Source organism: Pseudorca crassidens, chromosome 15, assembly GCF_039906515.1.
Source record: "Pseudorca crassidens isolate mPseCra1 chromosome 15, mPseCra1.hap1, whole genome shotgun sequence".
NCBI classification, from domain to species: domain Eukaryota; kingdom Metazoa; phylum Chordata; class Mammalia; order Artiodactyla; family Delphinidae; genus Pseudorca; species Pseudorca crassidens.
Window position 1 is genome coordinate 16526561 of NC_090310.1, and position 27893 is coordinate 16554453.

Here is a 27893-nt window from a genome sequence, read left to right on the forward strand (position 1 = left end):
CGCTGAGCCGTGTGCCGCTGGGGCTGCAGTGGCTGGGGGGAGTGGGGGCTGGGGACACAGGTGAGTGGGGGGGTGGCGGGGGGCCTCCAGGTGAGTGTGCTGGGGGACTGGGACAGGTAGGGAGCTGAGAGGGACTTCTCCTCTCCTGTGCCGCCCTGCCACCAGTCTCATCCTCCCCCTTTTTCTTCCAGATCCAGAAGATGAAAGAAGGAAGTAACCAGTCCTTTTGCCCTCCCTTCCCCACCCTGATAGTGACACGTCTTCAGCCAGAGCTGTGGCACAGGCCGCCACCACGTGCCCCCCAGCCCGACATTCTTGTTTATAAACATAATGTCCCCTTCACGTCTCCTCCCCCCTCAGCAACCGCCCCCCCCCTTTTGCCCTTGTAAAACCTCCCCTCCCCGACCCCGTGGGGCTTGCAGGGACAAGGCGACCGACTGAGCTGAGCTGCTTATTTATTGAAAATAAATGACAGAAAAATCTGGCCTTGTCTCTGTGCACACCTTGGGGCCTGGTTCGGGCCCCTGGGGACAAGCATCTTAGTGTCATGCAGTCCAGGAAGCAGCCACCTGTCCCAGGGCGCGTGTGTGGAGGGACCCGGGGACACAACCCAGGGCTCCCGGCCACCACTCACAGCTCGGCTGTGCCTGGGGAAGGGGACGGAGGTAACAGGCATGGCTGTTAGGCTGGGTGGGGGCGGGGGCAGGAGGCTTGGAGCCCAGGAGGCAGCATGGCAGCCAGAAAGCCACAGGGCTGAGCCTGCCCCTCTGGTTTCCAGAGGGGGTTGGGACCCTCACCCAGGTGTCATCTTTGGAAGCAGAAGACCCAGCCGCCCCTGGGAGGAGGCGCTGGAGGGACAGGGCAGCGGTGGCCCCGTCACCTCAACCCCAGGCTTGGAGAGGGTGAAGACTCCATCCTGAGACCCCCCCAAAGCCTCGGCCTCACGGTTCAGGAGTGGAGAAAGACGGTCTCCCCCCAGGGTGGGTGGTGCTGGCCCCTCAGGTGTCCTTGATGTCCCCGACGTCCCTGAGGGGCGCCTCGTCCATGATGCTGCGCACCTGCTCCAGACTCTCTGCCTGGCGGATCCGTTCCAGGCGCACCTGTGGGGGCCGGCGAGGGAGGCAGAGGGCCCTTGGTGGGAAAATGCAGCCTCCACCCCATCGGCCAGCCCCCTGAGGGGCAAGAGCACGGGACCAGTGTACCCGTGTACCTCACCTCTCCCAACCCCCAGTGAAAATGGTTCAAGGGAAGAAATGGATCCTAAGAGAGCAGCCTGAGGAAGGGTTGGCAGGGGCAGGTGGAAGTGACGTGATGAGCACGGGGCACGTCGGCGTGCCAGGCCCTGGGCCACAGGCTTCGCACCACCGACAAAGATGGAAGCACAAGATCTTCAACGTTTTTTGAGCACTAGCTCAGAGGAAAGGACCATGCCAGCCCCAGAGGGAGGGAGAGGACTCTTCTAACTGGGAGACTATCCTTGCAAGACGGAGGACAAGTCACCTGGAGTCATGCCAGTCTGGTGGGGAGGGGGCACGCCGTACCTGCAAGGCCTGGGACAGTCGTACGAAATCCCTCTGCACTTGCTCACTGGTCTCCAGCTCAGCCTGCAGCCGCAGCATCTTTGCCCTCTGTTCCGAGAGGAGGTCTGTGAGCTGGGCCTAGGGGCACAGGACGCAGAGCTAGGGCCCTGGGCTGAAGAAACAGGATGTCTGGACAGGGTAACCCCTTCAATATCGCCCCCGATCCTCACCTCTTCTGTGCGGCCCGAGCCCAGTGGCTGCCTCAGGACTTCCTGCTGCCTGGCCTAAGGGAGACATAAAGGGCAGCAGGGGCTGGTGAGGGTCCTCTCCACGCTGCCACCCTCCTCCGCCATCCCGGCCTGGCCCGGGTCCTGCCTCACCTTGCTCTGCTCCTGCTGGACCCGCTCCATCTCCATCCTCAGGCTGCACAGGGAGGCTGGGAAGTCAGGCAGGGCCAAGGCGTCAGGCCCACAACCTCTCTCCTTCCCCGCCCCGCCCGGCCCAGCACAGGTTCCAGCCCATACTCACCCTCTAACACCTCTGTGCGGGAAGGAAAGAAAGAGAGGTCAAAGCTCATCATTCTCGCACTGCATCCTCTCTCCCCTCCTGGTGCCCAGGCAGTCCCCGAGGGGGTGGGGACTCAGCCTCCTGGGGAGCGAGGGTGGGGTGGCTCGCTGCCTCCTCCCTCACCTGTCTCCTCCCGCTGCCCCCTCAGCTGCCCCTCCAGGCTGGCCCTCGCCGCCGTCTCTTCCTCCAGCGCCTCCCGCAGGGTCACGATCTCAATCCGCAGCCGCTCGGCCTCGTGCTCCTGGGCCTGCTGGTGGGCCCGCGCCTCCTGCTGAGTGCGGCGCACCAGCTGCCGCAGCTCCTGGAAGGATGCAAGTCACGGGCTGGGTGCGGGGCCGGCCGGGGGCCAGCGGCTAGAAGGGGATTGTGGGGAGGGGAAAGGAAGGAAAGAAGGAAGAAAACATAACAGAGGAAACAACCCGAACACCCATCACGGGGAGAGTGGACAAATACCCTGGGACGGCAGTGAATGTTTTCCCACAGCACAACCCGGGGTGGAGGACCTCAGGAGCGGTGCTGAGTGAAAGCTCCAGGAGACTACCCAGAGCAAGATTCTGAGTTTTTATAACTAAAAACAACTAAAATTAGCACTCCACGGTCTAGGCAGACGTGTATATGTAATAAAAAGGATCCCAGAGAAGGGCAAGGGAATGATAAAGCTCAGGACGGCAGGAACAGAGCCAAGGACCACGGGGCGGGGCGCACGTAAGGCGATGTCAGTTACAGTTCTCAAGGTGGGCAAGGGTTCCGGCTGACGTTCATATTTTTAATAAATTCAATCAGCAGAGGCCACACACAGATCAATGATGACAGCTTGTTATGAACCAAAGATGATGATGAATTCAATTTTGTGGATCTCATGTCACTTAAAAATAACAAGCCAAATTACTGCTTCCTTTGCATCAAGCATTCTGTTAACTCGTTTTCTCTCTGTGCTGATGCTGGGAGGGGGGTGTGGTCCCATTTGGCAGAGGAGGAAACTGAGCCTTAGAAAAGCTGAGTGAGTTGGCCGTGGTGACGCAGCTAATACACAGCAGCCTGGGTGCGTCCCCGACTCCCGTGGCCCCAGGCCAATGCTTTGCTGTGCGTGGAGAGGAAGGGCCTGTCCCCCGCCTTACCAGCAGCGAGCCGGGCAGCGACTCCTCCTGGCCCTCATCCTGCTCCAGGCCCCGGGGGACTGAAGACGGCGGCTGCTCAGCCCGGAGCCCTTGGTTTTCCTCAGTCAGTCGCTTTACCTCGTGGCTCAGGCACTTGTGCGAGGTAGCCAGCTCTGCCTGGGGATGGACAGTTAGGACGAGGCGATGAGGGGACAGGGGGTCTCCAGTCTCCCGTGAGGCCAAAGCCTGAACACTCCTCCCAGTGGTCAGGAATGAGAGCCAGGAAGCCCACGCCCTCCTTCTAGGCTGAGAAAGAAAGAAACACCCTTTAGTAAGCGTCTTTGGCTCCCAAGCTCTTTTTTTTTTTTTTCCTGGCCACACCACGTGGCTCACGAGATCTTAGTTCCCTGACCAGGGATCGAACCTGGGCCCCCTGCAGTGGAAGCGTGGAGTCTTAACCAATGGACCGCCAGGGAACTCCCTCAAGCTCTTTCTACACCGTCCTCAATGACTTGGAGGTCACACAGTGGCAGCCACAGGCCACATCGGGTGTTTTATTTGGTCCATATGGGTGTTTTTAAACCTTAAACAAGGGGCTTCCCTGGTGGCGCAGGGGTTGAGAGTCCGCCTGCCGATGCAGGGAACGCGAGTTCGTGCCTTGGTCCGGGAGGATCCCACATGCCGCAGAGTGGCTGGGCCCGTGAGCCATGGCCGCTGAGCCTGCACGTCCGGAGCCTGTGCTCCGTAACGGGAGAACAGGAGAGGCCACAACAGTGAGAGGCCCGTGTATCACAAAACAAACAAACAAACAAAAAAACCTTCAACAAGTACAACATTAAAAACTGGGAGACTACACACAAACATCCGGATCTCTGGCTTCTCCCAACAAATGAGAAAACCAGGCAGCATCAAGCCTGCACTCCCACGCACCATGGGCAGCAAGTCAAGGGGCACTAGCTCCCTTTACAGGGTCTCTTGGTTTGCCCTGCTACTCCTTCCTGCCTCACACGTTCAATCATCTGCCTCTCTGGTCTCAGGAAGTATCTGATTTTGCAATCCCTGCTTTTCATTCTCACAACTCTGTAAGCTAGGACCCATTATCTCAATTTCAAGGCTTCAAGGCTGAGGCTCTGGGCTTGTGGGATTAGCTCAAGATCACAGTGAGGGCGTGGTGGGTTCTTCTGAATCAGTACCAGGTGCCCTTGAAACCCTTTTACCCTCCTGGCACCAACTCCAGGGCAAAGCCAGAGCGGCTGGTGGGGGGGGGGGGCAGGGGGCGAGGAAGGACAGGTGCCTCAACCTTCCACGTGGCTCCCTCAACCAATTCCCGTCCCACTCCTCTCCCTCCCGTCCCGGCCCCCAGCCCTCACCATCTGCAGCTGAACCCGCTCCTGGGCCTGGCTCACGGTCCCCTGCAAGGTCCGCAGCAGCTGCTCTGAGTTCTGGACCTGGGCCAGGAGCACCTGCATCTGTGGGTGGAAGGAGGGCAAGGGTGAGGCCAGGCCAGGAGGAGGCAGGGAGCGGAGGCTCTGCGGAGCAGAGGCTGAACCCACCTGCTTAGCGCAGTCCTCGTTACTCCGTCTCAGGCCCTCTTGCAGCTCATCCCGCTCCCGGCTGATGCTCTCCAGGTCCTTCTGCAGCTGCCGCCCCTGCCACAGACGCCGGCCTCAGCCCCAGCTGCCAAGGGGAGGCCTTCCCTCCTCGCCAGACCTCTCACGCCTTGCTCCCTGCACCTCGGTGGGCAGTGCCATCTTTCACCCAGTCGTTCAAGGCAAAGGCCCAGGAACGGATGCTGACTCTTCTAAGTCCTCCACTCCCCAGGTCCAACCCACCAGCAGTCCCTGCCCGGTGGCCTCCAAAGTGGATTCCAAATCCACCCATTTCTCTCCACCTCTGCTGCCATCTCCTGGTCCCAGTCACCACCTTTCTCTAAACTATGTCAAGCATCGCCCTCCCAACCGGTCACTACCCTGCTTCTCCTGTTGCCCCCTCCCCCAACTGCAGTCCATTCCCACCCAGAGGCCCCAGTGACCTGATAAAGGCCTGGAGCAGAGAAGGCTTCTCCCTGCCTGACACACCACAGAGGCTTCCTGCAGCTTCTCCTCTAAGATGCAAACTCCATGGCTGGCCCCAAGGCCAAGGCCGACCTCCTGTGACCCCTGCCTGCCTTTCTGACCTCATCTCTCTTCCCCTCCTCTGTGGCCTTCCTGCTCCTCAGACACACCGTGGTCTGTCCGTCCTCTGGGCCTTGGAAACTGCAGTTCCTTAGGTCCCCAATCTTCAAAAAGCACCTCACTTTCCAGCCAGGATGGTCTCCTGCATTGCCAGTCTCTACCCCATTACCCTATTAAGTCTTGTTCTGGGTGTCTCACCCAGTGACACTGTCTTCCTCATGTGCCCATGTGCATGTTTGGGCCTGGCTCCCTCACTAGAGGAAGCTCCAAGAGGGTGGGAAGTTTCTTCTTCACTGCAGGATCCCCAGCTCTAGCTCAGGGCCTGGACATAGTAGGTGCTCAGTAAGTACCTGAAGCAAGAAACGGATGCGTGCACATCGGCTGCCCACTCCACCCACTCCACTCACCTCCACCTGCAGCTGCTCCCACTGGTTGTCTGGGACGAGCTGGTAACCAGGAGGGGGCAGGTAGATGCCCTCAGGGACCAGGGTGCCCGTGGACACCAGAGAGGCTGTCTCCTCCTGCTCGGGGCTCAGGCCATGGCGGGTGCGGGGCAGGGAGGCACTGCCGCTGGCTCCACCGCCAAGGGAGAAGGAGGAGATGGAGGCGCTGTCATCACAGTTGTGGGCGAAGGCCTCGGCCGCCGCACCCCCGTCTCCACTCAGCTCCTCAAGAGGCTCCAGTGGTGGAGATGGGTCCCGGGACAGGAGGAACTCCGCGGAGCCGTGCAGGGAAGGGGGATGCCGGGGACGTCTCTAGGGAGAGGGGGCAGGGAAGAGGCTGGGGGGCCAGGATCCTACGGCGCCGCTTCTTCTCTCAGCGCCCCCTGGCCAACCCCTCACCTGGATCTCATTTTTTTTTTTTTTTTTTTTTTTGCGGTATGTGGGCCTCTCATTGTTGTGGCCTCTCCCATTGCCGAGCACAGGCTCAGCGGCCACGGCTCACGGGCCCAGCCGCTCCGCGGCATGTGGGATCCTCCTGGACCGGGGCACGAACCCGTGTCCCCTGCATCGGCAGGCGGACTCTCAACCACTGCACCACCAGGGAAGCCCCACCTGGATCTCTTGGATCAGCTCCTCTGCCCTCAGCAATTTCGCCTTCAGCTCCTCAATCTCCTGCTCCATGGGCAACACGATCTCCCGCAGCTTCTCCGAGTCCTCGTGGGCCTGAGGAAGGGGGGTTGGGCAGTGACTGTCCCCCTCTCCCGACTGCAGGACCCTCAGGACTGTTCAGAGCTTTCCCTCCAAGCACATCAGCTCTTCTAATTCTCCCAAGCAGGCACCGTCCACCCCCACTTTATTTATTTACTTTTTAAATATTTTATTTATTTATTTTTGGCTGTGTTGGGTCTTCGTTGCTGCGCGCAGGCTTTCTCTTGTTGCGGCGAGCGGGGGCTACTCTTTGTTGTGGTGCACAGGCTTCTTATTGCAGTGGCTTCTCTTGCTGTGGAGCACGGGCTCTAGGCGCGCAGGCTTCAGCAGTTGCGGCACGTGGGCTCAGTAATTGTGGCTCGCGGGCTCTAGGGCGCAGACTCAGTAGTTGTGGAGCACGGGCTTCAATGCTCTGCAGCATGTGGGATCCTCCTGGACCGGGGCTCAAACCCGTGTCCCCTGCATTGGCAGGCGGATTCTTAACCACTGCGCCACCAGGGAAATCCCCACCCCCATTTTAGAGAGAGGAACACAGAGGCTCTGAGAGCTTACATGACTTGCCCCAGGTCACATGGTACAGAGCCAAAGTCACAACTACCTTCCTGTTGCCCACTTGTAGAGTGACATACATTTCTTTCCCAACATCATGTATCCCGTTTTATCATAGAACGTCACATTTTTAGTTGGGCTCATGACCTAAATTCTAGAATACCATCTACATTTCTCAGCTTCCCTATAACTAAGCATGGCCATATGATTAAGTTCCAGCTATGAGATGTAGGCATATGTGTCAGGTGCAACTTCCAGGACAACTCCTCAAAGGGAGAGGGTATGCTTTTCTTTACTCCTCCTCCTTCTTGCTGGCTAAAATGTGGATGTGATGGCTGGTGCTCAAGCAGTCATCTTGGACCATGAGGCAGTAAGCTACCTATGGCAAAAGAGCAACATAGGAGAAGCCTGGGTTCCTATTGACTTGTTGAGCTGCCACATAAGTCCTGGAATGTCTACCTCTGGTTCTAAGAAAAACAGATTTCTATCTTATTTAAGCCACTGTTATTTGGGCTTTCAAACTTTGTCCTAATCAATATGTCTTCCCATATTCCCATTACTGGCATATTTCTGGCCACTTCTTTTCAGTCTTTTCAGGTTTGGGATCCTGTCGAACTTGCACAGCCAACAGCCTCTGGACACCTCCACTTGGATGTTGCACAGGCTCCTCTGTCCAAGTACAGCCAAATCTGAACCAACTCATGATGCCGTTTCTCCTCCCATAAGCGCTAGATTGGCGAGAATGACACTGCTATCCACCCAGCTATCCAAGGCAGAAATCTGCCAGTCATCCATCCTCTTCCAAGTCATGCCATTTCTACCTCGTGAATCACTCAAAAACCCGTCTCAGACAAGTTCAGTCTAACCCTCCAAATCTCTTGTGTGCACAGTGGCAACAGGTAGGGTAAGCCTGCATGCTCTGCAGATGCCCACGCCGTAGATGGATGCAAGGCCAGGACTGGAACTTCCCGACTCTGGCCCTGTGGCTCCTTGCGCCGTACCAGGTAGCCTTAATTCACCGGAGTCCTCTCCTTCACCACCCTGTGTAACCGCTCCCGGAGGAACACTCTGAATGCAAGTAAGTAGCAGCCTCTGCTGGCAAACTGTGGGTTGGAACCTTCCTTTCTTGGGCTCCTATTTTGATCTGTGTCCTTCTAACCAGGCAACTTACTCCATCTGCCTGAGTCGCAGTTTCCTCACGTATAAAGTGAGGTAAGTACCTACCTCACAGGGCAGCTGTGTGAATCAAATGAGGGAAGATGTGAATTTGCTCTGAAAGATGAAGAGTTTGGTAATATGTGCTTCCTACAATTGTTCATGACAAGAATAATGGAGGCAATATACCACAGAGATTAAGAGCAAAGCTTTAGAACCAGACTGCCTAGATTTTAAAATCCCAGATCTGCTCCTTTTTATGTGCATAACCTGGGGAGAATTACTAAACTTCTCTGAGCCTCACCTTACTCATCTGTTAAATGGATCTAATGGGTCCCTCTTTTAGGGGAAAGACTGGGGAGACTTGAATCCGTCAAGCAGGTATTGCAATGCCGAGTGCATGAGAGGTATCCTTAAATGCTAGCTCCCTCCCCTCTACACGACATGACTTTTTTCTTTTTTTTGGCTGCGCCACGTGGCTTGCGGGATTTTAGTTCCCCGACCAGGGATCGAACCCGGGCCCCTGCAGTGAAAGCACAAGTCCCAACCACTGGACCGCCAGGGAATTCCCTACATGACTTTTCTTAATTTGAGGGGTAAACACACCTGGCCATCCCACTAGTAAGTGGCAAGCCAGGACCGTGCTGAGTACAGGGCTCGTGTATGTTATACCTAGAATTATTACTGGGTGCCCTGCTCCCAGTGATGTGGCAGTGGGACACAGATAATCCCTCTGCCCCACGGTCACCTTTGGCTGCTTCAACATATTTCCAAATCCCTGAGGAGGGGGCGGGTAGGCTATCCCAACCCCAACCTTTTCCATCTGCTTCTCCAAGGAGTCCAGGGGGTGAGCCCTGGACAGCAGCTGCTTCAGGCGCCCCAGCTCCCGCTCCTTCTCCTCACAGTCCTGCTGCTGCTGCTGCCGCTCCTGCTTCAGAGACGTGATCTGGGCTTCATAGCTGCTGATGGAGTCTGGCGAGACAGGAAGGGCAGAGGAGAGGGAGGGTCAGTGCACTAGCCATACCTCGGGGCGAGCGGGGGGCGCTCCATCACTGCCGCTCTCTGCAAGGCAATTTACCATAGCAGTGATGACAGTGGACTTTGTGGTGGGATGGTCCTGGGCAATCAGTTCGCCTCTCTGTATAATGTCCTCGGCCAATGATTATCCCACTGGCTTGTTACAGGATCAAATGACGTGATATCTGGAAGGGGTTCAGCCCTCTTCCTGGTACATAATAAATGCTAAAGATAGGCTATCTGTTGCTATTAATACATACCGATAACAATCAAAATCTAGTAAGAGTCTTAAATATTCACTCTGGACCAGACTCTGAGCTGGGCTCTGGAAATAGAGAAATTAATCAAACACAAACCCTGACACCAGGAGCCCACAGTCCAGTGAGGAAGACAGCCGTGGAAATAGTTACAAAGCAGTGTGAGGAGAGCTCATGAAAGGACCACTCCTGGGCTTGCGGATCCCAGAGGAAAGAGCCCCTCACTCTACCTGCCAGGCCAGGAGAGACACCAGCAAGTGGTAAAGGATGGAAAGGACACATTAAGTAACAGGAGCAAAGGCTCACAGGTGGGAAGGTGGATGGTGTGGCTGGGGCATGGTGGACACATTGGAAAAACTGGAGTGAAGATGTAGGAGGAGATGCTGGGAAGGGTGAAGAGGGTGGCCGTGAATGGCTCCTAAGGCCTTGAATGCCATGCCAAGGAGTTTGGGATTTATCCTACATGTCAGTGGGAGGTAAGCGGATGCTGGGCGGAACATGGTCATTTTTCATTTGCATAGTTATTTATTTTAACACATACTAACATTAGAAGTAAGGGTTCTGTTGCCAGACTGCCTGGGTTCAAATCTCCTTTCTATCTGTATGACCTTAGGCAAGTTATCTAACCTCTCTGGGCCTCAGAGCTTCCTCTGTAAAATGGAGATGGATAATAGTTCCTTACTCATAGAGATTATTATGAAGATTAAATACTCATAAAGCATTTAGCTCAGTGCCTGGCACTCAATAAATGTTAGTTATTGTAATTATTATTACTATTATTATTATTTAGGACACAGTTTCTTACAGGGACAGGAAGTTCCCTTTAAAATAAATGTATATAGGTTTTTAAAAAGTGGATCTATTTAAAGAACAATATTAAGTAGATGACAGGGTAAGTCATACAAGGACAACCATGTTGCACAGATGGTACATGGATGCCTGAAATGTGGGGAACCATGGCCCCAGAGAAGTCTGGAGCCAGGAGCAGCTGTTAGAAAGGGAAATGACATGGTGGGACGGGAACTGTAGGAAGTTTACTCTGGAAGTCAATGTCAAGGCCAGATTATAGAGGGAGACTTGTAAGAAGGCTGGGACAACAGTCCGGGGAAGTTGACGAGAGCTTTGCTACAGCAGTGGCCGTGGAAGCAAAGGGGTGGGATGCAACTGGGAGCTATTGCAGAGACTCTGGCCTTGGACTACAGGAGAAGGGGAATGGAGGAAAAGAAGCTGGGGGATCTGGGATAAGGGGAGCTGATGCGTCCCAAGTACAGAGGATGAGAGGGGAAGAAGTCGGTGCATGTGGGGCGGGGTTGCGGGGAGGTTGTGCGCAGATGCAGGGGTGTTTGGGGAAGAAGGGAAACCAGATGATGAGACTTACAGAGACTAGGCCCAGGGCCGAGTCTGAAGGCCAGAGGCTCAAACGAGTTCTCAGGGAACTGAGAAGCTGCTCACTTTCAGGGTTGATCAGTCATCAGTGAGGGACAAGAAATGACACGACATGGGGCCAGGGAACAGGTAGCAGCTCCGAGCTAAACTTAGCTGGAACTGACAGAGCTGCTGCTAGCGCAGGCAACGCCGCTATGCAAATTAGAAAAGGGCGCGTCTCCCTCTGAGCCCCTGGGTCTGCCCTGCGCTAGGCAGCCCTGCTAACCTACCCCATAGGTGTAGGTTATGCCCGCTGACCCCTTTCTTGTCATGTACTCCCCCTTATGGGGCTGAGGGAGTCTGGGAGGAGTGCCTGCCTCACCTTTCAGGATGGCCTGCAGCGAGGCCACCTCCTCTTGGCATTGCCGCTGCACTGCAGCCACAGCCTCGGCCTTCGTGCTCTCGCTCACCTCGGCCACAGCCTTCATGGTTTCCATTTCTGCCAGGGCGCCTGCCAGCTCAGCCCGAAGCCGGTCGAGCTCCCCTGACTCGGCCTCAACTTTTGTCCCCTCCGGAGTCTGGGGGTCCAGCGCTGTGAAGGACAGGGATCAGCCTCTTTTCTCATCACTCTCGGATTCCCAATATTCCCAGGGCATCAAATCCTCAACTTCTGCAACTTAGTACAGCAGCCAAGGTCCCTGCACCTTTACCTAGCCCCGCCCCCCTCACCTGGCCCCTCGCCTTCCCCGACTCCTCCTCACCTAGCTCTGCCTAGTGTTGCCTAGAGCCCCGCCTCTTCCTCCCTCGGTTCACCCAATCCCCTCTTTTCTCTGACACGACCCCTCCCTTTTAGTGGCTCGCCCCTTGTCCACCTGGCTCCTCCCCTCCCACACTGGGCCCCACCTCTAACCTGCCACTGGCCCTCTCCCTTGAATCGCTAGACCACGCCCCCTCCGTCTCCCCCCCACACACACCGGCGGCGTGGTCCCGCCCCTTTCTCCAGGCTCCCCGCACCACCCCCCACCCACCGACGCCAAGCTCGGCCCCGCCTCCGGCCTCGCCGCCCCTCGCGTGCACGGACGCATCCTCACATACCGGCCTCCGGCTGCCGCCGCCGGGCATCCTCGCCCGCGGCCGCCGGCGCAGGTGCCGCCATCGCCTCCGCTCAAACGGCGGGTTCCCGCACTCCCTGGTGACCGCGCTCACCGCTTCCGGGTCCTCTCGGCTGTTTCCGGATCCGCTCGGCTGTTTCCGGATCGGCCCTGGGCTCGAGGCTGAGGCCGGAGTTGGGGAGGGGTGGCCGAGACTCGGCCGAAGACTTCCGAGTGGACTCCCGGCCGCGGCCCCAGGTCCCGCCCCTCCCCGCCTTCTTTGTTGGGCAGCGATGCTCGAGAAGGACGCCTGCCGTTCAAACCACGAAGTAGTTCTTTCGTCAAAGGCCTTTGGGCGTCTCCGCGTGACCTTGGAAGCTTTGCTCAAATTACACGTCCTCCGGGACGCCCACTGCCTCAGCCTACGGAGGGCGAAGCTCTCGCGGTCTCTCCCAAGCCTCGGAGCTGACCCCTTTGATCGGTTCCTGGCCGCCCTTCCGCCTGAGCTAGGCTCACGTTACAGCGAATTGTGGTCTGGCCTCCTTGCACCTCCGCTTTCGTGGAGCGTCCTCGGGGCAGGGCTAATGGGTCGACTTCACTTTTCTGGGCGCCTGGGTCCCCGCGTAATCAGTCGTAGAAGTCAGAAACTTCCAAGTCCCCATCCCCACTTTGATATTCAGCCGGTCACCGCTTCCTGCTAATCCTCCCTCCACCTCCCAGTGCCTCTCAAATCCCTCCTTTCCTCTGTTGGCCGCTGCCCTAGGTCAAGCTCTCATTATCTGTGACCTCTCCCCTCCAACAGCCGACCTGATTTCTCCCCTTGGACGGTGACAGGTAACTCAAACTTCAGTCTAGAGCCTTGATTGCCTTTCTCCCAAACCCGTTTCTCCCTCTGGAAAGTACATTCCAGGAGCCTGCAAGTCCTTGGTTCTTCGTGTCCTCCTGCAAGTCCTGTAAGCTCTACCTCCAAAAGACTGAATATTCCAGAACGGGTCCCTTTTTCTTCATCTTCAGCTCTGACACCTAGCCCCAGTCCCACCATCACTAGCCCCACCCAGCCCCAGTCCCCATCATCTCTTTCCTGAACTTCCACGCAGCCAGAGGCTCCCCCTGTGTTGCCATTTGGCCCCTTTAGTTAATTCTCAAAGCAATTAAGAGTGATCTTTGTAAAACAGGTCATGTCTCATTTAAAAATGGGCGAAGGACAGGAATAGACATTTCATTGATGTCGCAGATGGCAAATATGTGCATGAAAGAAGATATTCAACATCATTAGCCATTAGGGAAGTGCAGATTTCCTACTTGCACACCTACCAGGACAGCTAAAATTTAAAGAGTGATAATACCAAATGCTGGTGAATAGATGGAGAAACTGAGTTTCTCATATATTCCGGATGGGAATGTAAAACGGTATAGCTACTGTGGAAAAGGGTACGACAATTTCTTACGAAACTAAACATGACCGGGCTTCCCTGGTGGTGCAGTGGTTGGGAGTCCGTCTGCCGATGCAGGGGACGCGGGTTCGTGCCCCGGTCCGGGAGGATCGCACATGCCGCAGAGCGGCTGGGCCCGTGAGCCATGGCCGCTGAAAACTAAACATGACCTTACCTGAACACATCAAGCTTTTCCCCACCCCAGGTCTTGGCTCCGAAGTCACCTTCTCAGTGATGCCTTCCCTGACCACCCTATCTAAAGTAGCCACTTCTATCACCTGTCCACCATTAGATCGCGTTAGAGACTTCTCACCACCTGAAATTGTTTATTGGTTAACTTATTTATTATTTATTAACAATTGGTTAACCAATTGTTTACTGGTTAACATGTTTATTACCCCCTTTAGCCTTCTGTGGCCCCCAAGACTTGAATCAGAGCTCCATGAGATTAGGAACATTGTCTTTCTTGTACCCTGTTATTTTCCCAGCACCTAGCACAGTGCCGGGTAAATAAACAGTAATAAATAAATATTTGGTGAATGAGTGAATGAACACTTTCCTTACTGATCTCTCTGGCCTCCCTCCAACCCCCTCCCCTCCCCCACCCCACTGCAGCCTGGGTAGTTTTAGAAAATGCAAATCTGACCAGGTCAACTCCTAGATTATAAATCCCCAAGAGCTTCTTGCCCTCAGAATAGAGTCCAGACTCCCTGTATATGTGGCAGGGTTTCTTGGGAAGGGCATGAAATGATGCCTGTAAATAAGGTTCCGGTCAACTATCAGGCTTGGATTTTAACCCGAGACCCTGGGAGTCATTGAAGGCTGTTGAGCAGGGGAAGCACAGGGCTAATTCCAAGGAAACACTCTCTGTGAGGAATGTGAGGAATGTGGGTGGGAAGTAAAGGAAGTAGAGGACAGAGAGCCCACAAAAGAAGCTGTTGAAATGGTTCTGGTTGAGAAGAGTCCAAAATAGGAGAAAATTGACTCTAGAAATATTGAGGATAGAAAATGAACTAGCTTTGGTGACTGAGTACATGGGGGAAAGAGAAAAAGTTTCCTGTCACTCTTCCTAACTTCCTTCCCCTTTTTATTTATTTATTTATTTTAGTTGATTTACAATATTATGTTAGTTTCAGGGTACAGCAGAGTGATTCGGTTGTGTATATATATATTTTTTTCAGATTTTTTTCCATTATAGGTTATTACAAGATATTGAAGATAGTTTCCTGTGTTATACACTAAATCCTTGTTGCTTATCTATTTTATGTATAGTAATTTGTATCTGTTAATCGCATACTCCTAATTTATTCCCCCCCCCCCCGTTCATTTCCCCTTCGGAAACCATAACTAACTTCCTTCCTTTATACAACAAACACTTATTGAGCACCTACTGGATGCCAGTGAACCAGGCAGTAAAGAGCCCTGTTGTAGCACAATGAATAATCTAGGGCAGGTGGCTAATGAGAAGACTAAAAAATAAACAATCGAACTTTGGGACTGGGGCAAATGCTGGGAAGGAAATAAAACAGGCGTGTGAGGTTAATTTCAAAGTACCTGGGGTGTCAGGAAAGGCCTCTCTGAGGAAGGAATGTTTGAACTGAGAGTTGAGCAATGGAAAGGAGCCAGTGGAGTGAAGAGCAGAGAGTAGATCCAGGAAGAAGGGCAGCAAGTGCAAAGGCCCTGAGTCAGGGGCAGAGTGGCGGAGAGTTGAGGTAGGAAATGTAGTCACGGGCAGCCTCCCTCAGGCCTTTGGAATATTTATTTTAGGCAGATAACAGTCTCTGGAACCTTCTAAGCAGGGAGCTGGCATGCTCTAGCAAGAAGACTACGTGTGAGGCAGCTGGGAAGCTAGTGAAGGGATGAGAGAGATTCTGTTGAAGGAAAGGCAGATGGGGTCCTGCCCCCTCACTGGCTCCATGTTCTTCCCCCCTCCCCAGCCACCCCAACCCCCCCAAAGGGAGGTGGGGGCCCTGCCAGCTGGAGGGTCCCCTGGGGTTTGCCTAAGGCAAACAGGAAGCCACAGCCCAGTGAGACAGGCCTGGGAACCAGCAACTGAGAAAGCAGGTCTCCTGGGTCCCTGGCCCTTTTCCCTCGGTGACTACAGCAGTGACAGACACAGAGATTCACATGGACGGGGTGGGGTGGGGTGGGGTGGGGGGGGGAGAGAGAGAGAGAGAGAGAGAGAGACATGGAGGGGTGTGTGTCAGAAGAACAGATTTAAGAGTCAGGACGCCTGGGTTCTGGTGCCCAGTTGTACCACCAGCCCAATGTGTGATCTCAGGCAACACCCTGCCTTTGTGTGTGTGGGGGGGGCTCAATTTTCCCACTTCTAAATGGGTTCCTTCCATAACTGAAGCAGGGGCTTCCTGGGGAAGAACTGGGAGACAAAGGGGCATTAAGCGTCAGTCATTCCTCAGCACCGCTGCAAAGGAGCCCCAGTAGCAGAATGGCTTGAATCCTTAGCTATTAATGGACACTGTCTCTCACGAACTGAGAGTGCTTGCTATGTGCTGTGCTAAGCTACAAGTGCCGTATGTATATCATCCTGTTTAATCTCCACAAACAATATATATACATTTTTTAATTTATGAAATTTATTTTCTTATATAAATTATGAATTTCTCTGGGCAGACAGCCTTCACCTTACTGCACGAATAGCACATCTGTAATACCAAGCTACAGGACAAGTCTTAACAAGGTCTGTATTCAACATAGCACTTGTCTACCGGGCACTGTAGAGCAGGATGAGGAAAAGCCAGGATCCATCTCAGGGGAAGAAGGGCGAGGGGGCAATGTGTCTCCCTTTCTGACAGTTGGTTTTCTCCCGGGAAGGGGAACATGCAAAGTTATGTCTGGATTCTGGAAGTGGGAGGAGATCTTGGAGGCCGAGAAGCCCAATGCAGCACTGCAGCTCGGCTCCCTTTATCTCTGAGGGAAGCAGGGACTCCTCTTTCACTCATCTGTAACACGTCACTCTGGCCCAGCTGATGCTTTGGGGAAACGGGGACAGGGGTCATCATCGAATTAGCAGCAATTAAGAACAGGCCATACACTGCCACAGTGTGGAGGTGTCATCCTGGCCCCAGGGACCTGAAAGCACAAACAATATTTTGAGACTACGGTTATTATCCCCAGTTTACAGAGAAAGAAACTAAGGCTTAGAAAGATGAAGACATTTAGCCAAGTGGCGGAGGTGGAGGATTCACACTCAGGTCTGCCAGATCCCACCGTATGTGTGATGGGCTGCTTGTACGGAGGTGGAGAAAGGCCCAAGAGACGTTGGTTGAATGAATGAAGGGGGTGTGTGTGTGAAGGGAAATGAACTAAGAGCCTGAGGTTGAAGGAGGGAGGAGGGGGAGAAGGAGGGAGCCTGGACCCACTCATTCAATAAATATTCCTTGGGTGCCTACACAATAACGTGCCAAGCACTGTTCCGGGGCACTGCGTGTACAGTTGTGAACAGGACAAAGTCTCTGCCACAAGGGGCTTTCTAGTGGGGAAACAGAAATCCACCAAGAAAGGAGACACGCAAATAAGATCACCTCACATGGTGGTAAGTGCTGTGATGAAAATAAAACACGGTAGCAGGGAGGAGGCGAGTTTTGTGGCTCTGGAGGGGTGCATGGAGAAAGGGCCTGAGGCATGACCACCCCTTCCTCTCCGGGGGGACTGCCTGTCCTCCCCCACAGACGCCCATGGTTCAGTGCCCACCAGGTCCCCGCCTGCCCCAGCATCCCCCGCGCGGCGAAGCTGGGTGCCCCGGGGAGTCTGGCCACCATGCCACCTCCTCTCCTCCTCTTCTTCCTCCACCTGTTCCTTACCCCCATGGGAGTCAGGCCCCAGGAAACACACCTACTGGAGGCTAAAGGTATGTCCGGAGGGCAGAGGTGGATGGAAGGGCTGGAAACCTGGGTTCCGGTTGGGTGCCCTTGGCCAAGTCACTTACCCTCTCTGAGCCTCCATTTTGTTACTTGTAAAATTCAGGGGACGACTGCAAGGACTCTGAGGACTCTTCCACTCCCAGCTGGTGGGGTCGTTGGCTTTATAACCCAGTGTGAGGAGTGAAGGGGGCTAGGGGCTCCTCACTCCCCACCCCCATCCTTCTCTCTCTCCACAGAGGGAGGCAATGCTGTGCTGCCATGCCTTGACGGTCTCTCAGATGGTCCCCCTGAGCAACTGGCCTGGTTTCGGGGCTCCCAATCAACACCCTTCTTAGAGCTGAGCCTAGGGTTACCAGGCCTGGGCATCCATGTGGGGCCCCTGGGCACCCTGAAGGAGCCCCAGGGAACCTTGCTGTTCATCTTCAATGTCTCCGACCAGATGGGGGGCTTCTACCTGTGCCAGCGAGGCCCCTTTTCTGAGCAAGCCTGGCAGCCTGGCTGGACGGTCAGCGTGAAGGGCAGCGGTGAGGTCCGGGCTGGGGCAGGGAGGGCTGGATGAGAAGAGGGAGGCCCACCGTAGATGGAGGAGGTCCAGCAGCTGAAATGGATCTGGAGGGAGGGGCTGGAGGGTCCGAGGGACAAGCTGGGAGCCAGTTTTAGGTGGCTTCTAAAAACTGCTGTGGCTTCGTGACGTCAGCACTGTGCGCTCTGTATTTGTCTTTCACTCTTTTCTCTGAGTCGCTGTTTCTCTGTCTCTCTCTGGGTCTTTGCCTCTGCCTTTCTGGGTCTCCGTATCTCTCTGCCTCTCCTAGATGTCTCTGTATCTGGTTCTGGGTATCTTCCCAGGAGAACTGTTCCGGTGGAATGCTTCAGACCTAAATGACCCAAGCTGTGGCCTGCGGAACAGGTCCTCAAAGGGCCCCAGGCCCTCTTCTGGTCACCCCACAAGGTCCCAGGTCTATGTGTGGGCCAAGAACAACCCTAAGATCTTACACACAGACTCTGCCTGTGCCCCACCTAACGGCACTTTGAACCAGAGCAACAACCATGGTAAGGTGCTGGGGAGATGCCAGGAAGTGGTGGGATGGGAACTGGATGGTGTGCAGGGGAGGAGACCCCAAGGACTACACTTCCCTAGCCTTGGCTCTCCTTGCCCCAGACCTCACGGTGGCCCCTGGCTCCACACTCTCGCTGTCCTGTGGGGCATCCCGTACCTCACTGGCCAGAGGCCCCATCTCCTGGATCCATGTGCGTCCCAAGAAGCCTAGGATCAAATTGCTGAGCCTAAACCTGAGTGAGGATGCCCAACTCAGAGAGATGTGGGTCATGGGCACCCTCGGGGGAAAGGCTGTTCTGTTGCTGCCCGAGACCACAGCTCAAGATGCTGGCATCTATCACTGTAACCATGGCAACGTGACCACCCAGATGCAGCTGAAGGTCACTGCCCAGTCAGGTAGAGTTTCTCCCAATTGTGGGGCATCTGAGTGGGGCTACTGGGAAGAACCGGAAGCCCGGCAACCTTGGTTCCCCAACCTGAGGGCTAGTAGCAGCCTCATCCCGAGCCCCAACCTCTACACTGAACACTGACCCCAACTTTTTCCTCCCTTGCTTCCAAGACACTACTTTTCTGGGTCTTTTGCCACTGGTTGTTTCTTCCCATCAACTTTGGGAGAGGCTTCCTTCCTCCCTCATTCCTCACTGTTGGAGCCTTGAGCCCTCTTCTTATCCCTGTCTACACTTTCTCGCCCTTGATTACACACTCTTCTTGTTTGACCTCCTTTACTCCCATGGCTCCTTAGGCCACCATGCCTTGGTGACTCAGCTCCATACACCCCACAGCCAGCCAACTCGTGGCATTGCCATTTGATGTCCATGGACATTGCAACATGTACAAAATCAAACTCGATATCTTCCTCAAGCACAGTCTTCTAGGTGGCCCTAGAAGTGAAGGACACTACCACCTGCCCGTGTGCCCAAGCCAGCAACCTGGGCATCCTTCCTTTTCCTCCCCTGTCCACCAAATTGGCCGTAATGTTCTGCCCATTCTGTCTCCCTTCTTTCAATCCTACCATGCTACTGCAACCACAGTTCTCAAACTCATCCTGAACTTTCCCTCCAAACTCGACCTCGGCAGCACATTGCCGCATCTCACCTCTAACCTTGTGAACTTGACTTTGCCCTTTACGTTGACCATGGCTGTCCTTAACTGCAGCAGGAAGCTGATAATTATGCTCCCCTTAATCCTAACATTGTGTCTGACTATAGTCATAGTTTGTTCATGGTTTGCTTAACAGATGCCACTCCAGGCTCCGTGCCAGGCTCCGGGTCCTCAGAGGGAGGGAGGAGAGCCCTCCCTGTAGCTTGGGACGTTGAGGATCTGTGTCTTGCCCCGGCCCCCCAGACTTAGGGCCCTTTGAGGTATTGAGGCTGGACAGCAAGATGCCAGCCCGGGGTCTTCATCTCATAGCTCCTTCCCCCTAGCAGTATGGCATTGGCTACTGGAGACTGGTGGCTGGATAGTCCCTGTTGTGACTTTAGTTTATCTGATCTTCTGCCTGGCTTCCCTGGTGGGCTTTCTTCATCTTCGAAGAGGTGAGTCATGTCCCCCAGCTGGTCTTCCCAAACTTACCCCTCCCTCCTCAGGAGAGGCCACACTGGCCAGTCTGACAACCATCTGTTTCTCATCCCACACCTCCCCCACAGACCTCAGAATCCTGCCCCCACTCCTTTTCTACCCCCTCCCCCAAACTACCCGAGCTCTTTGGAATTTGAAATCCCATCTCCTCCAAGTGACTTCCCCAGCATCCCCCAAATCTTCACTCTTGAGTCCCTCCTCTGATCATTCCCCTTAACTCCCCCCAGCCCTGATCCTGAGGAGGAAAAGAAAGCAAATGACAGATCCCACTAGAAGGTAATGATGCCAGTGCTCTCCAGGCTCCCACTCCTGCACTTTCACCTTATGCTTTGCACTTGCTGTTTCCTCTGCTCGGGGTGTTTTTTCTCCATCTCTATGGTTGAAATACTGCCCAACCTTCAAAGCCCAGCACCAAAGCTACCTCCTCTGTGAAGTCCCCCTTCGAGTGAGCGCAGACCCCTCTGTAGGCTGTGGCAGAACAGAGGTGCTCATAACAAGTGACCACATTTTAACCTCTGAGGGTCTAGCCTGAATCTTGAGTGTCCCCTCCAGTCCCCTCCAGACCTGGCCTCACAGTGCAATTCCCCTTCCTCCGCCAGGTTCTTCAAAGTGACGCCTCCCCCGGGAAACGGGGCCCAGAACCAGTACGGGAACATGCTCTCCCTCTCCACTCCCCACTCGGGCACGGGTAGGAGGCACCGCCAGGTCCCTGACCCAGAGCTAGAGCCCCACCCACTTTCCTCATCCTTCTAGACCCCTGAGCTCCTAGCCTTCCCGAGCTCGGAGCTCCGCCTTCAGAAAAGAGCCCGCCCCGAGGTGCGGAGTCCCGCCCAGACTTGAGCCCCGCCCCCAGGACCAAGGCCCGCCCCCAGAACTCGTATCCCCGTCCCCAGACTCGGCACCTGAAGTCCGGTTCTGACCCCAGAACCTCGCCCGAGACTTCAGGCCACGCCTCTAGATTTAGATCCCGCCCTGCTGGCTCAAGGCTGGGTACCTAGACCCGGAGTCCTCCAGCAGGCCCTGAAGCATCCTCTGCCCGTAGCCCTGACCGCCCCCGTCTCCTCTCACCCGCCAGGACGCGCCCTGCGGTGGGCTGCGGGCCTGGGAGCCACCGTGCCGCCCTACGGAAATCCGCGCAGCGACGTCCAGGAGGCCAGAGCCTCGGAGTCCCGGAGCCCACCAGGGACCGGTGATTGAGGGGGATGGTTACTCACGTGGGAGGTGTTGGAGCGGTCTGTGGCAGGAATAGTGGACTGGGGCCTGGAGGAGGGGGCCCGTGACCCGGTTCCCACCCCCATCCCCAAACCCCAGGCCCAGAAGAAGAGGAAGGGGAGGCCTATGAGGAGCCGGACAGTGAGGAGGGCTCCGAGTTCTACGAGAACGACTCCAACCTTGGGCAGGACCAGCTCTCCCAGGGTAAGACTGCCCTCCCTCATCCTCACCTTCTCAGCTGGGGAGGGCTGTGAGCCCTCCCTGGATCCCCCTCCTTCTCCACCAGATGGCAGCGGCTATGAGAACCCTGAGGAAGGGGTCCTGGGTCCTGAGGATGAAGACTCCTTCTCCAACGGTAATCTGGCGTACTCGTGGGGCCTCACAGACTTGGGAGAACCCACAGGGCTGTGGATCCCCTACAGGGCCGGAGTGGTCCCTGGAGTTCTCTTTTTTTGGCAGCAGCTGAATCTTACGAGAATGAGGATGAAGAACTGGCCCAGCCAGTTGCCAGGACAACAGGTGTGTGTGAGGATGGTCACATTCCTGCGGGGTGGATGGGTGGTGGTGGTGGTGTGTGTGACGCGAAGGCCGGGAGTGACTTCCCTCTTCCTTCTCCAGACTTCCTGAGCCCCCATGGGTCAGCCTGGGACCCCAGCAGGGAGGCAACCTCCCTTGGTGAGAAGTGCTTGGGACCTGCCTGTCTTTGTCCAGATTGGGTTGATGTGGCCTCAGCTCTAATGTCAGGCCCGACCTTGACCTTGGTTCTGACCCCAAACCCAAGCCCAATCCTGACCTTAGATTTGACTCTTAACTCTAACCTCAACACTGACCCCAATGTCCATCCTGACGCCCAGTATTCACCCCGTCCCTCATCATCAACGTCAGCCCCAACCCCAATCCAGTTCCAGCCTGGACTTTGACCTCCAGCTCACCTCAGCCACAATGCAGGCCTCACCTTTGACCCGAGCTCTCTCTACAACCTCCTCACAACTCTGACTTTGACTCCTTCCAATTCCGTTCTTCACTTTTTCTCTGACCACTACCATAATCTAACCACACGTGATCAAACCCTACAACAAACAAGGGCCTGGAATCTGATGCTAACCCTGTCACTCCTTCTTAGTACAATATTGTTCAAGCCTTCCACTTTCCTCTGCCCCTAAGACTCCCTCAGTATCTTAGGCTGCACTTCCCTTCCCCAAGCCCCCAGCATGGCTCCCAGGCTTCCAACTCTCCATCCCCTGGCCAAGCAGGGTCCCAGTCCTATGAGGATATGAGAGGGATCCTGTATGCAGTCCCCCAGCTCCGCTTTGTTCAAGCCCAGCCTGGTCCCAGTCATGAAGAAGGTGGGTGCTTCTCCTGCTGTCTCCCATTGTCCTCTGAGGCTTCCTCCCTCCCAGCTGACTTTCAGCTCCACTTATATCTTACTCCTTCCTGGTCCTGACCAGATGCAGACTCTTATGAGAATATGGATAATCCCGATGGACCAGAACCAGCATGGGGAGGAGGGGGCCACATGGGCACCTGGAGCAACTAGGTGATTCCCTTCAGGTGAGCTGGGAACTGCCCTCCAAGGATGGGAAAGAAGGAGGGAGATGAATAGGGATGGAAGTGGGGTGCTGGCTCCTGGACTGCTCCCCATTACCATTTCTTCTGCGTAGCATGGGCCTCCTCAGGCCCCTGAGATCCACACCTGACTCTGAAATCTGGGGCCCCCAGCAGATGGCGCCAGCCTCTGGAGCAGTGTTACTCAGGACGCGTGTATCTGTGTACACACACAGTGTACACAAGCGAAACTTCGGCCCCCTTTGCACTCCCCAAATAAACTCAGTGAGCTCTTCCAATCCTGTGACATAGTGCCCTTGTGTGGGAGGGGAAGGGAAGGTGAGGATGCGTGTATTCCCATCCCTTCTTGAATCCAGCGGAGGAGGGAGAACTGCATCTCCGGAACCACAGGGCCTTTTCCCACCTGGGGATTGACCTGCACTCATCTCCCTCACTTGCCTGCCATTCCCGCCAGCCAGTCATTCGGTCATTGTTCATTCAGCAGTTGTATTTGTGGCGCCCAGTGAAGACGAAGCAATCCAGGAATTGGCAGTCATCACTGCCATTTATTGAGCATCTACTATGTTCTAACATCAATGAAGGCATTAATCATCTGTTATGTGCCAGGATTGTATCAAAGTATTTTATGTATATTTTAAGTGTGTGTATGTTTATATATATTAGCTCATTTTATCTTCACAAACAACCCTGTTTCATAGATGAGGAGACTGAGGCAGAGACCCTAAATTACATGCCCAAGACTTACCTAGTTAATAAATGTTGGGGTCAGGACTTGAACTCTGGCCATCTAATTCCAGACCCTATATCATTCTTGACACTCTCTCTTCCTAGGTGCAGTTGTGTAGATGGAAAACTGAGGGTTAGAGAGGCCAAGTCATGCGAGTAGCACTTCACAGAGCTGAATCCAGAAATCTGGCTGCTGTTCTAGCCATGGTGCCTACTGCCTGGTAAACTGCCTATGATATAAACCACAAACACAAAGACTTCAGAGCTAAAAGTCTCCAGGCCCTGAAACCATTATGTAGCAAGCTCTACCACTCCCAAATTCCTGCCTGTCTCAGGCAAAGGTGGACTCAGTCATTGATAGTCTTGGTGTCTTCTGCCTGGTCTCCCCAGCTCCAGTGCTCTTCTGAAACCCAGGACTGGCATCTGAAACCTAGTCCCTCTCCTCCAGAAGTTTCAACGCTCTCTGTAAGATGGTCTAGACTTTTTCAGTACCTATATTTTTATTTCTAGAATCCCTTTTTTTTTTTTTTTTTGCGGTACGCGGGCCTCTCACTGTTGTGGCTTCTCCCGTTGCGGAGCACAGGCTCCGGACGCGCAGGCCCAGCGGCCGTGGCTCACGGGCCCAGCCACTCCGCGGCACGTGGGATCCTCCTGGACCGGGACATGAAGCCGTGTCCCCTGCATCGGCAGGCGGACTCTCAACCACTGCGCCACCAGGGAAGCCCTAGAATTCCTTTTCTTAATGTACCTGTTCTTTCTTCATAATGTCCTGTGTTCGTTTTTGAGACTCTATTCCTTCTTTATCTCGGAACCTTTAAAACTTACTTTAACTGTATTAACGCCATCATGATGTGCCAGGCATTGTTCTAATAAATGCTTTACAAGTAGCAGCCCATTTTATCTTCATGACAATTCCATGGGGAAGGTACGCTAAAATTATTGTCACCTTAGAGCTGAGAAGACTGCGGCACAGAGAAATTAAATACTTCAGCTGCTAGCTCACTTTAGGCACCTTACTCAAGCTCAATGGCCCTCAGTGTTCCCAGGCATAAAGTAGCATTAGGGAGGAGGCGATTATCGCCATCTGTGCAATGGGGTGAAGCCTCCCACGGTGTGTCACCATGGAAGCGTTCTTCGTGTTTCTCCTGCAGGAGTCCTTTGCCTCACTCACATCTTCTGGGGCCAGCTTGCTTTGGCTTCTGCCACAGTCTTACAGGCTGCACAGGTTTCTGACCATTTTATTTAGAGCAGGCTTTTGCCCTAGGGGTTTGGTCTGACTCGAAGCCCATACTCTGGTGACTCTGGGGATTCTGATTTCCTGCCGTGACTTTTTCCAAACTGCATCCCAAGGCCTGTGGATGGATTGTTTTCCCCTCTGTCTTCTGTGCCCAGGAGAGACAGGCCTTTCTCAGCTCCCAGCTTTGCACATGGGGCTTAGTTTCAGCAGCCAGATTTCTGGATTCCATCTCTGCTCTTCCTGGGGCCGCAGCCTTAACCTCTGTCCCCATGGGGACATTAAAACTCCAATCCCAGGGATCCCAGCATTCCCATGCGCTGCCCTCTCAATGTTGTAGCTTTGATTTCCTTCGTTATTTCTAGAACCAGGGAGATTCTGTCCTGCTTTTGAGCTCAGGTATCTATTAAGAAAAAGAAAAGAAGGAAAGCAATGCCTCTTGTTATATTTGCATAGTGTACGTTTGGAATGCAGGGGATGGGAAATGAAACTTCAGCATTTCCTTGGCCTTCCCTCTTGGACACAGTCCATGTGGCAGAAACAAAATTAAAAAAATAATAATAAATATCCCAGATCTAGCTCAGGATTCACACCCTGACCTGACCTTACCCTTCAGCTAATGTAAGCTTTCCATATTGCCAAAGTCCCCACCATTCCCTATTGCCTTTCACCCAGTCTGCTTCATTCATGTAGGTCTCCTGCCTGTGCCTGAATCATTTGAACATGACACTCCTGGTGAAAACATCCTACCTTCTCAAGGGTGAATCCATGTCTGGGTCTTCTCTGTGCCCCTGGTACCCAGCCAGGGGATGGCAAAGATCAGGAGCTCAGGAAATGAGTGGGGAAGGAGGAGTGAATGAAGGACTGTGCCAAGTCCTGAGATTCAGGGGCCAGAGGCTGGAGCTACTCCTGTGAGCTCTGCTACCCAGTGAAGTCTTGGGAGAAGATGAGGAACAGAGGTGTGCTAACTCCAGCCCAGTGCTCTGGAATTAGACTACATGAGTTTGAATCCCAGCTCCAACCCTTTCTGGCTGTGTGACTCAAACTCTCTGTGCTGCAGTTTCCTGGTCTGTAGAACAGGGATAATAATGATAGCTACCTTAGTGAATCTTAAATGAGATGTAAAGCACATGACAGTAGCATAGTAGGCACTCGAACATTAGCTATTATTATTATTTGGCATTTATTAAGGGCCTACTGTGTCCCAGGAGCCAGAGGGCACACAGAATATTTGGATTAGGAACTCCTCCAGTGCAGGGACCTGCTCAGAAGAAAGCCACACTCCAAAGCTTCACAGATTCCCACCCCATGACCTGTTTCTTTGGCAGGGACTGGATCACTTAGAGTTCCTGAACAAGATTTAGGGAGAAGGAGGCTTGAGAGAGGTTTCAGGCCCTCAGGGTCACCCCTAGTTTGCAGGGGCCTCCCAGGTAGGGACCGAGGCTGCAGAAGGGCTTTTGGTGTAATCTCTATGCTTCCAGCCTTACTATAAAGAGTGGATGAAGAGTTCCCAGGGCTAGGAGGTCCTTGGAGTCCACTCTGCCAGGTCCAGAGTCTTTGTTCCTTGGGGAACAGCCTCACCTGCTGGGATTGTGTGCTTTCAGTCTTGACCTTGGCTGAGTCTACATGGAGCACTTGAAGTGTGGGCTGAGTTGGGGTGTGTGTTTGGGGGATATCAGTGTAGCAGAGGAGGGGGATGGGATGGGATGTGGGTGGTCATCAAGATGCTGTACTGGGGGAACTTCCCTGGTGGCGCAGTGGTGAAGAACCCGCCTGCCAATGCAGGGGACACGGGTTTGAGCCCTGGTCTGGGAAGATCCCACATGCCGCGAGCAACTAAGCCTGTGTGCCACAACTACTGAGCCCGCGTGCCACAACTACTGAAGCCTGAGCGCCTAGAGCCTGTGCTCCGCAACAAGAGAAGCCACCACAATGAGAAGCCCGCGCACTGCAACGAAGAGTAGCCCCCACGCGTCGCAACTAGAGAAATCCCGCGTGCAGCAACAAAGACCCAACGCAGCCAAAAAAAAAAAAAAAAAAAAAAGATGCTGTACTGGGACTTCCCTGGTGGCGCAGTGGTTAAGAATCTGCCTGCCAATGTAGGGAACACGGCTTTGAGCCCTGGTCCGGGAAGATTCTACATGCCGCAGAGCAACTAAGCCTGTGCACTGCAAGTACTGAGCCTGCGCTCTAGAGCCCATGAGCCACAACTACTGAAGCCCGCACGCCTAGAGCCCATGCTCCGCAACAAGAGAAGCCACCGCAAGGAGAAGCCCGCGCACTGCAACGAAGAGTAGCCCCCACGCGTCACAACTAGAGAAAGCCCGCGCGCAGCAATGAAGACCCAACACAGCCAAAAATAGATAAATAAATTAATTAATTTGTAAAAAAAAAAAAGATGCTGTACTGGATGGATGTGTGAAGTACAAGTTATGTGAACGTTAAGTGTGTGAGAGACAGGTGGTATTGAGTGTATGCTGTGTGGATGTTATGTGTGAAGTATAGTGTGGCGTGTATAGTGTGAGGTGTCAGGGGAGTGAAAATTAATAAAAGGAAACCTCACTAAAATGGAGTCTGAAGGGGGAGCTTTCATGCTGTACCACTTGTCATCAATTACAGGAAGAACTGTCAGTTAAAGACCCCAACAGAAGAATCATGGACAGGAAAGAATTATCAATTACAGGTCCCAACAGGAAAAGATGTACATTAAATCTCCTAGAAGAAATCCACTACCCGAGCAACTCAGGCAATGAGAAACCATCATCACCCTGAACTTTCACGTTTCTCCAATGGACTTTCCTTCAAAACGACCCCTCCCAATGTCCTCCCTTTTCTCTATAAAATAACCTTCTTTGTTGGACTTGCCTATGGCTTTCGCCAAAGCTTCCTTGTCCCAAATTGCAATTCCTCTGCTATTCCTGAATAAACACATTCTTGCTGGTAGAATAACTGACTTTTATTTCTAAGGCCAACGAGGGTCATGCAGTTGGAGGCAATATGGGAGGTGTGAAGTGTAGGAGGGGTGTGTCTGTGTTAGCGTGCAAGTTCGTGTGCCCAATGCACAGTGAGGCCAAACAAACCAAAACATCGAGGTTTGGAGCAGAGAAAAGTTTATTCAGGGCCCTGCAAGGAGACAGGTGGCTCCTGCCCTAAAAAGCCTGGAGCTCCCCAAATGGTTTTGGCAAAGCATAGTTTTAAAATTTTATTTATTTATTTATGGCTGCGTTGGGTCTTCGTTGCCGCACACGGGCTTTCTTTAGTTG

General features: G+C 54.0%; 3 protein-coding genes across 17 annotated transcripts in view; 2 read left to right on the plus strand and 1 right to left on the minus strand.

The window, feature by feature from the left end:
* ATP2A1 (ATPase sarcoplasmic/endoplasmic reticulum Ca2+ transporting 1) overlaps positions 1–484 on the plus strand; it is a 16393-nt gene extending 15909 nt beyond the window's left edge. For both annotated transcript variants that reach the window (XM_067706257.1, XM_067706256.1), the window contains one exon: positions 192–484. Coding sequence is in view for 1 of the 2 variants with exons in the window: in XM_067706256.1 (XP_067562357.1) it covers positions 192–217 (26 nt within the window). In the remaining variant the exon portion in view is untranslated. The remainder of the gene's footprint in view (positions 1–191) is intronic.
* Positions 439–12390, minus strand: RABEP2 (rabaptin, RAB GTPase binding effector protein 2). Of its 7 annotated transcripts, none has more exons than XM_067706269.1 (14): positions 11948–12382; positions 11235–11444; positions 9028–9185; positions 6414–6524; positions 5766–6113; positions 4738–4833; positions 4555–4653; positions 3206–3490; positions 2211–2388; positions 2049–2060; positions 1901–1956; positions 1751–1804; positions 1542–1628; positions 439–1100 (listed from the first exon to the last, which is right to left on the minus strand). In XM_067706269.1, exons 1-14 carry the CDS (start codon positions 12006–12008, stop codon positions 999–1001), a joined length of 1857 nt encoding a protein of 618 aa, XP_067562370.1. In that variant the 5' UTR covers positions 12009–12382; the 3' UTR covers positions 439–998. The 7 variants fall into 7 exon arrangements, 6 of the variants coding, with proteins under 6 accessions (XP_067562370.1, XP_067562369.1, XP_067562372.1 ...); XM_067706268.1 differs by having other exon boundaries at positions 1542–1658; positions 11948–12374; XM_067706271.1 differs by having other exon boundaries at positions 1542–1658; positions 3206–3361; positions 11948–12365.
* Positions 7913–27566, plus strand: CD19 (CD19 molecule). Of its 8 annotated transcripts, XM_067706281.1 has the most exons (17): positions 7913–8136; positions 16008–17244; positions 17494–17781; positions 18104–18307; positions 18417–18710; positions 19742–19849; positions 20120–20168; positions 20492–20580; positions 20968–21081; positions 21204–21308; positions 21391–21459; positions 21567–21623; positions 21723–21779; positions 22358–22450; positions 22553–22655; positions 23502–23617; positions 27250–27566. In XM_067706281.1, the coding sequence occupies exons 2-15, from the start codon at positions 17019–17021 to the stop codon at positions 22639–22641; spliced, it is 1842 nt and encodes a 613-aa protein (XP_067562382.1). In that variant the 5' UTR covers positions 7913–8136; positions 16008–17018; the 3' UTR covers positions 22642–22655; positions 23502–23617; positions 27250–27566. The 8 variants fall into 8 exon arrangements, with proteins under 8 accessions (XP_067562382.1, XP_067562379.1, XP_067562378.1 ...); XM_067706278.1 differs by lacking the exon at positions 16008–17244 and having other exon boundaries at positions 7914–8136; positions 17494–18307; positions 21564–21623; positions 23508–23617; XM_067706275.1 differs by lacking the exon at positions 16008–17244 and having other exon boundaries at positions 7915–8136; positions 17494–18307; positions 21564–21623; positions 23502–23861.
* Positions 27567–27893: the final 327 nt, after the last annotated feature.

Bases quoted from the DNA above. Each gene is read 5' to 3' on its own strand.
- CD19 (XM_067706281.1), top strand. From the start codon at position 17,019: ATGACCACCCCTTCCTCTCCGGGGGGACTGCCTGTCCTCCCCCACAGA. The intron at 18,711-19,741 runs GTAGAGTTTCTC...TCCCCCTAGCAG, and splicing joins GAAGGTCACTGCCCAGTCAG to TATGGCATTGGCTACTGGAG. The intron at 21,309-21,390 runs GTAAGACTGCCC...CTTCTCCACCAG, and splicing joins GCAGGACCAGCTCTCCCAGG to ATGGCAGCGGCTATGAGAAC.
- RABEP2 (XM_067706268.1), bottom strand. From the start codon at position 12,008: ATGGCGGCACCTGCGCCGGCGGCCGCGGGCGAGGATGCCCGGCGGCGG. The intron at 4,834-5,765 runs GTGAGTGGAGTG...CGTCTGTGGCAG, and splicing joins GGGAGCAGCTGCAGGTGGAG to GGGCGGCAGCTGCAGAAGGA. The intron at 2,389-3,205 runs GTAAGGCGGGGG...GCATCCTTCCAG, and splicing joins CGCTGCCCGGCTCGCTGCTG to GAGCTGCGGCAGCTGGTGCG.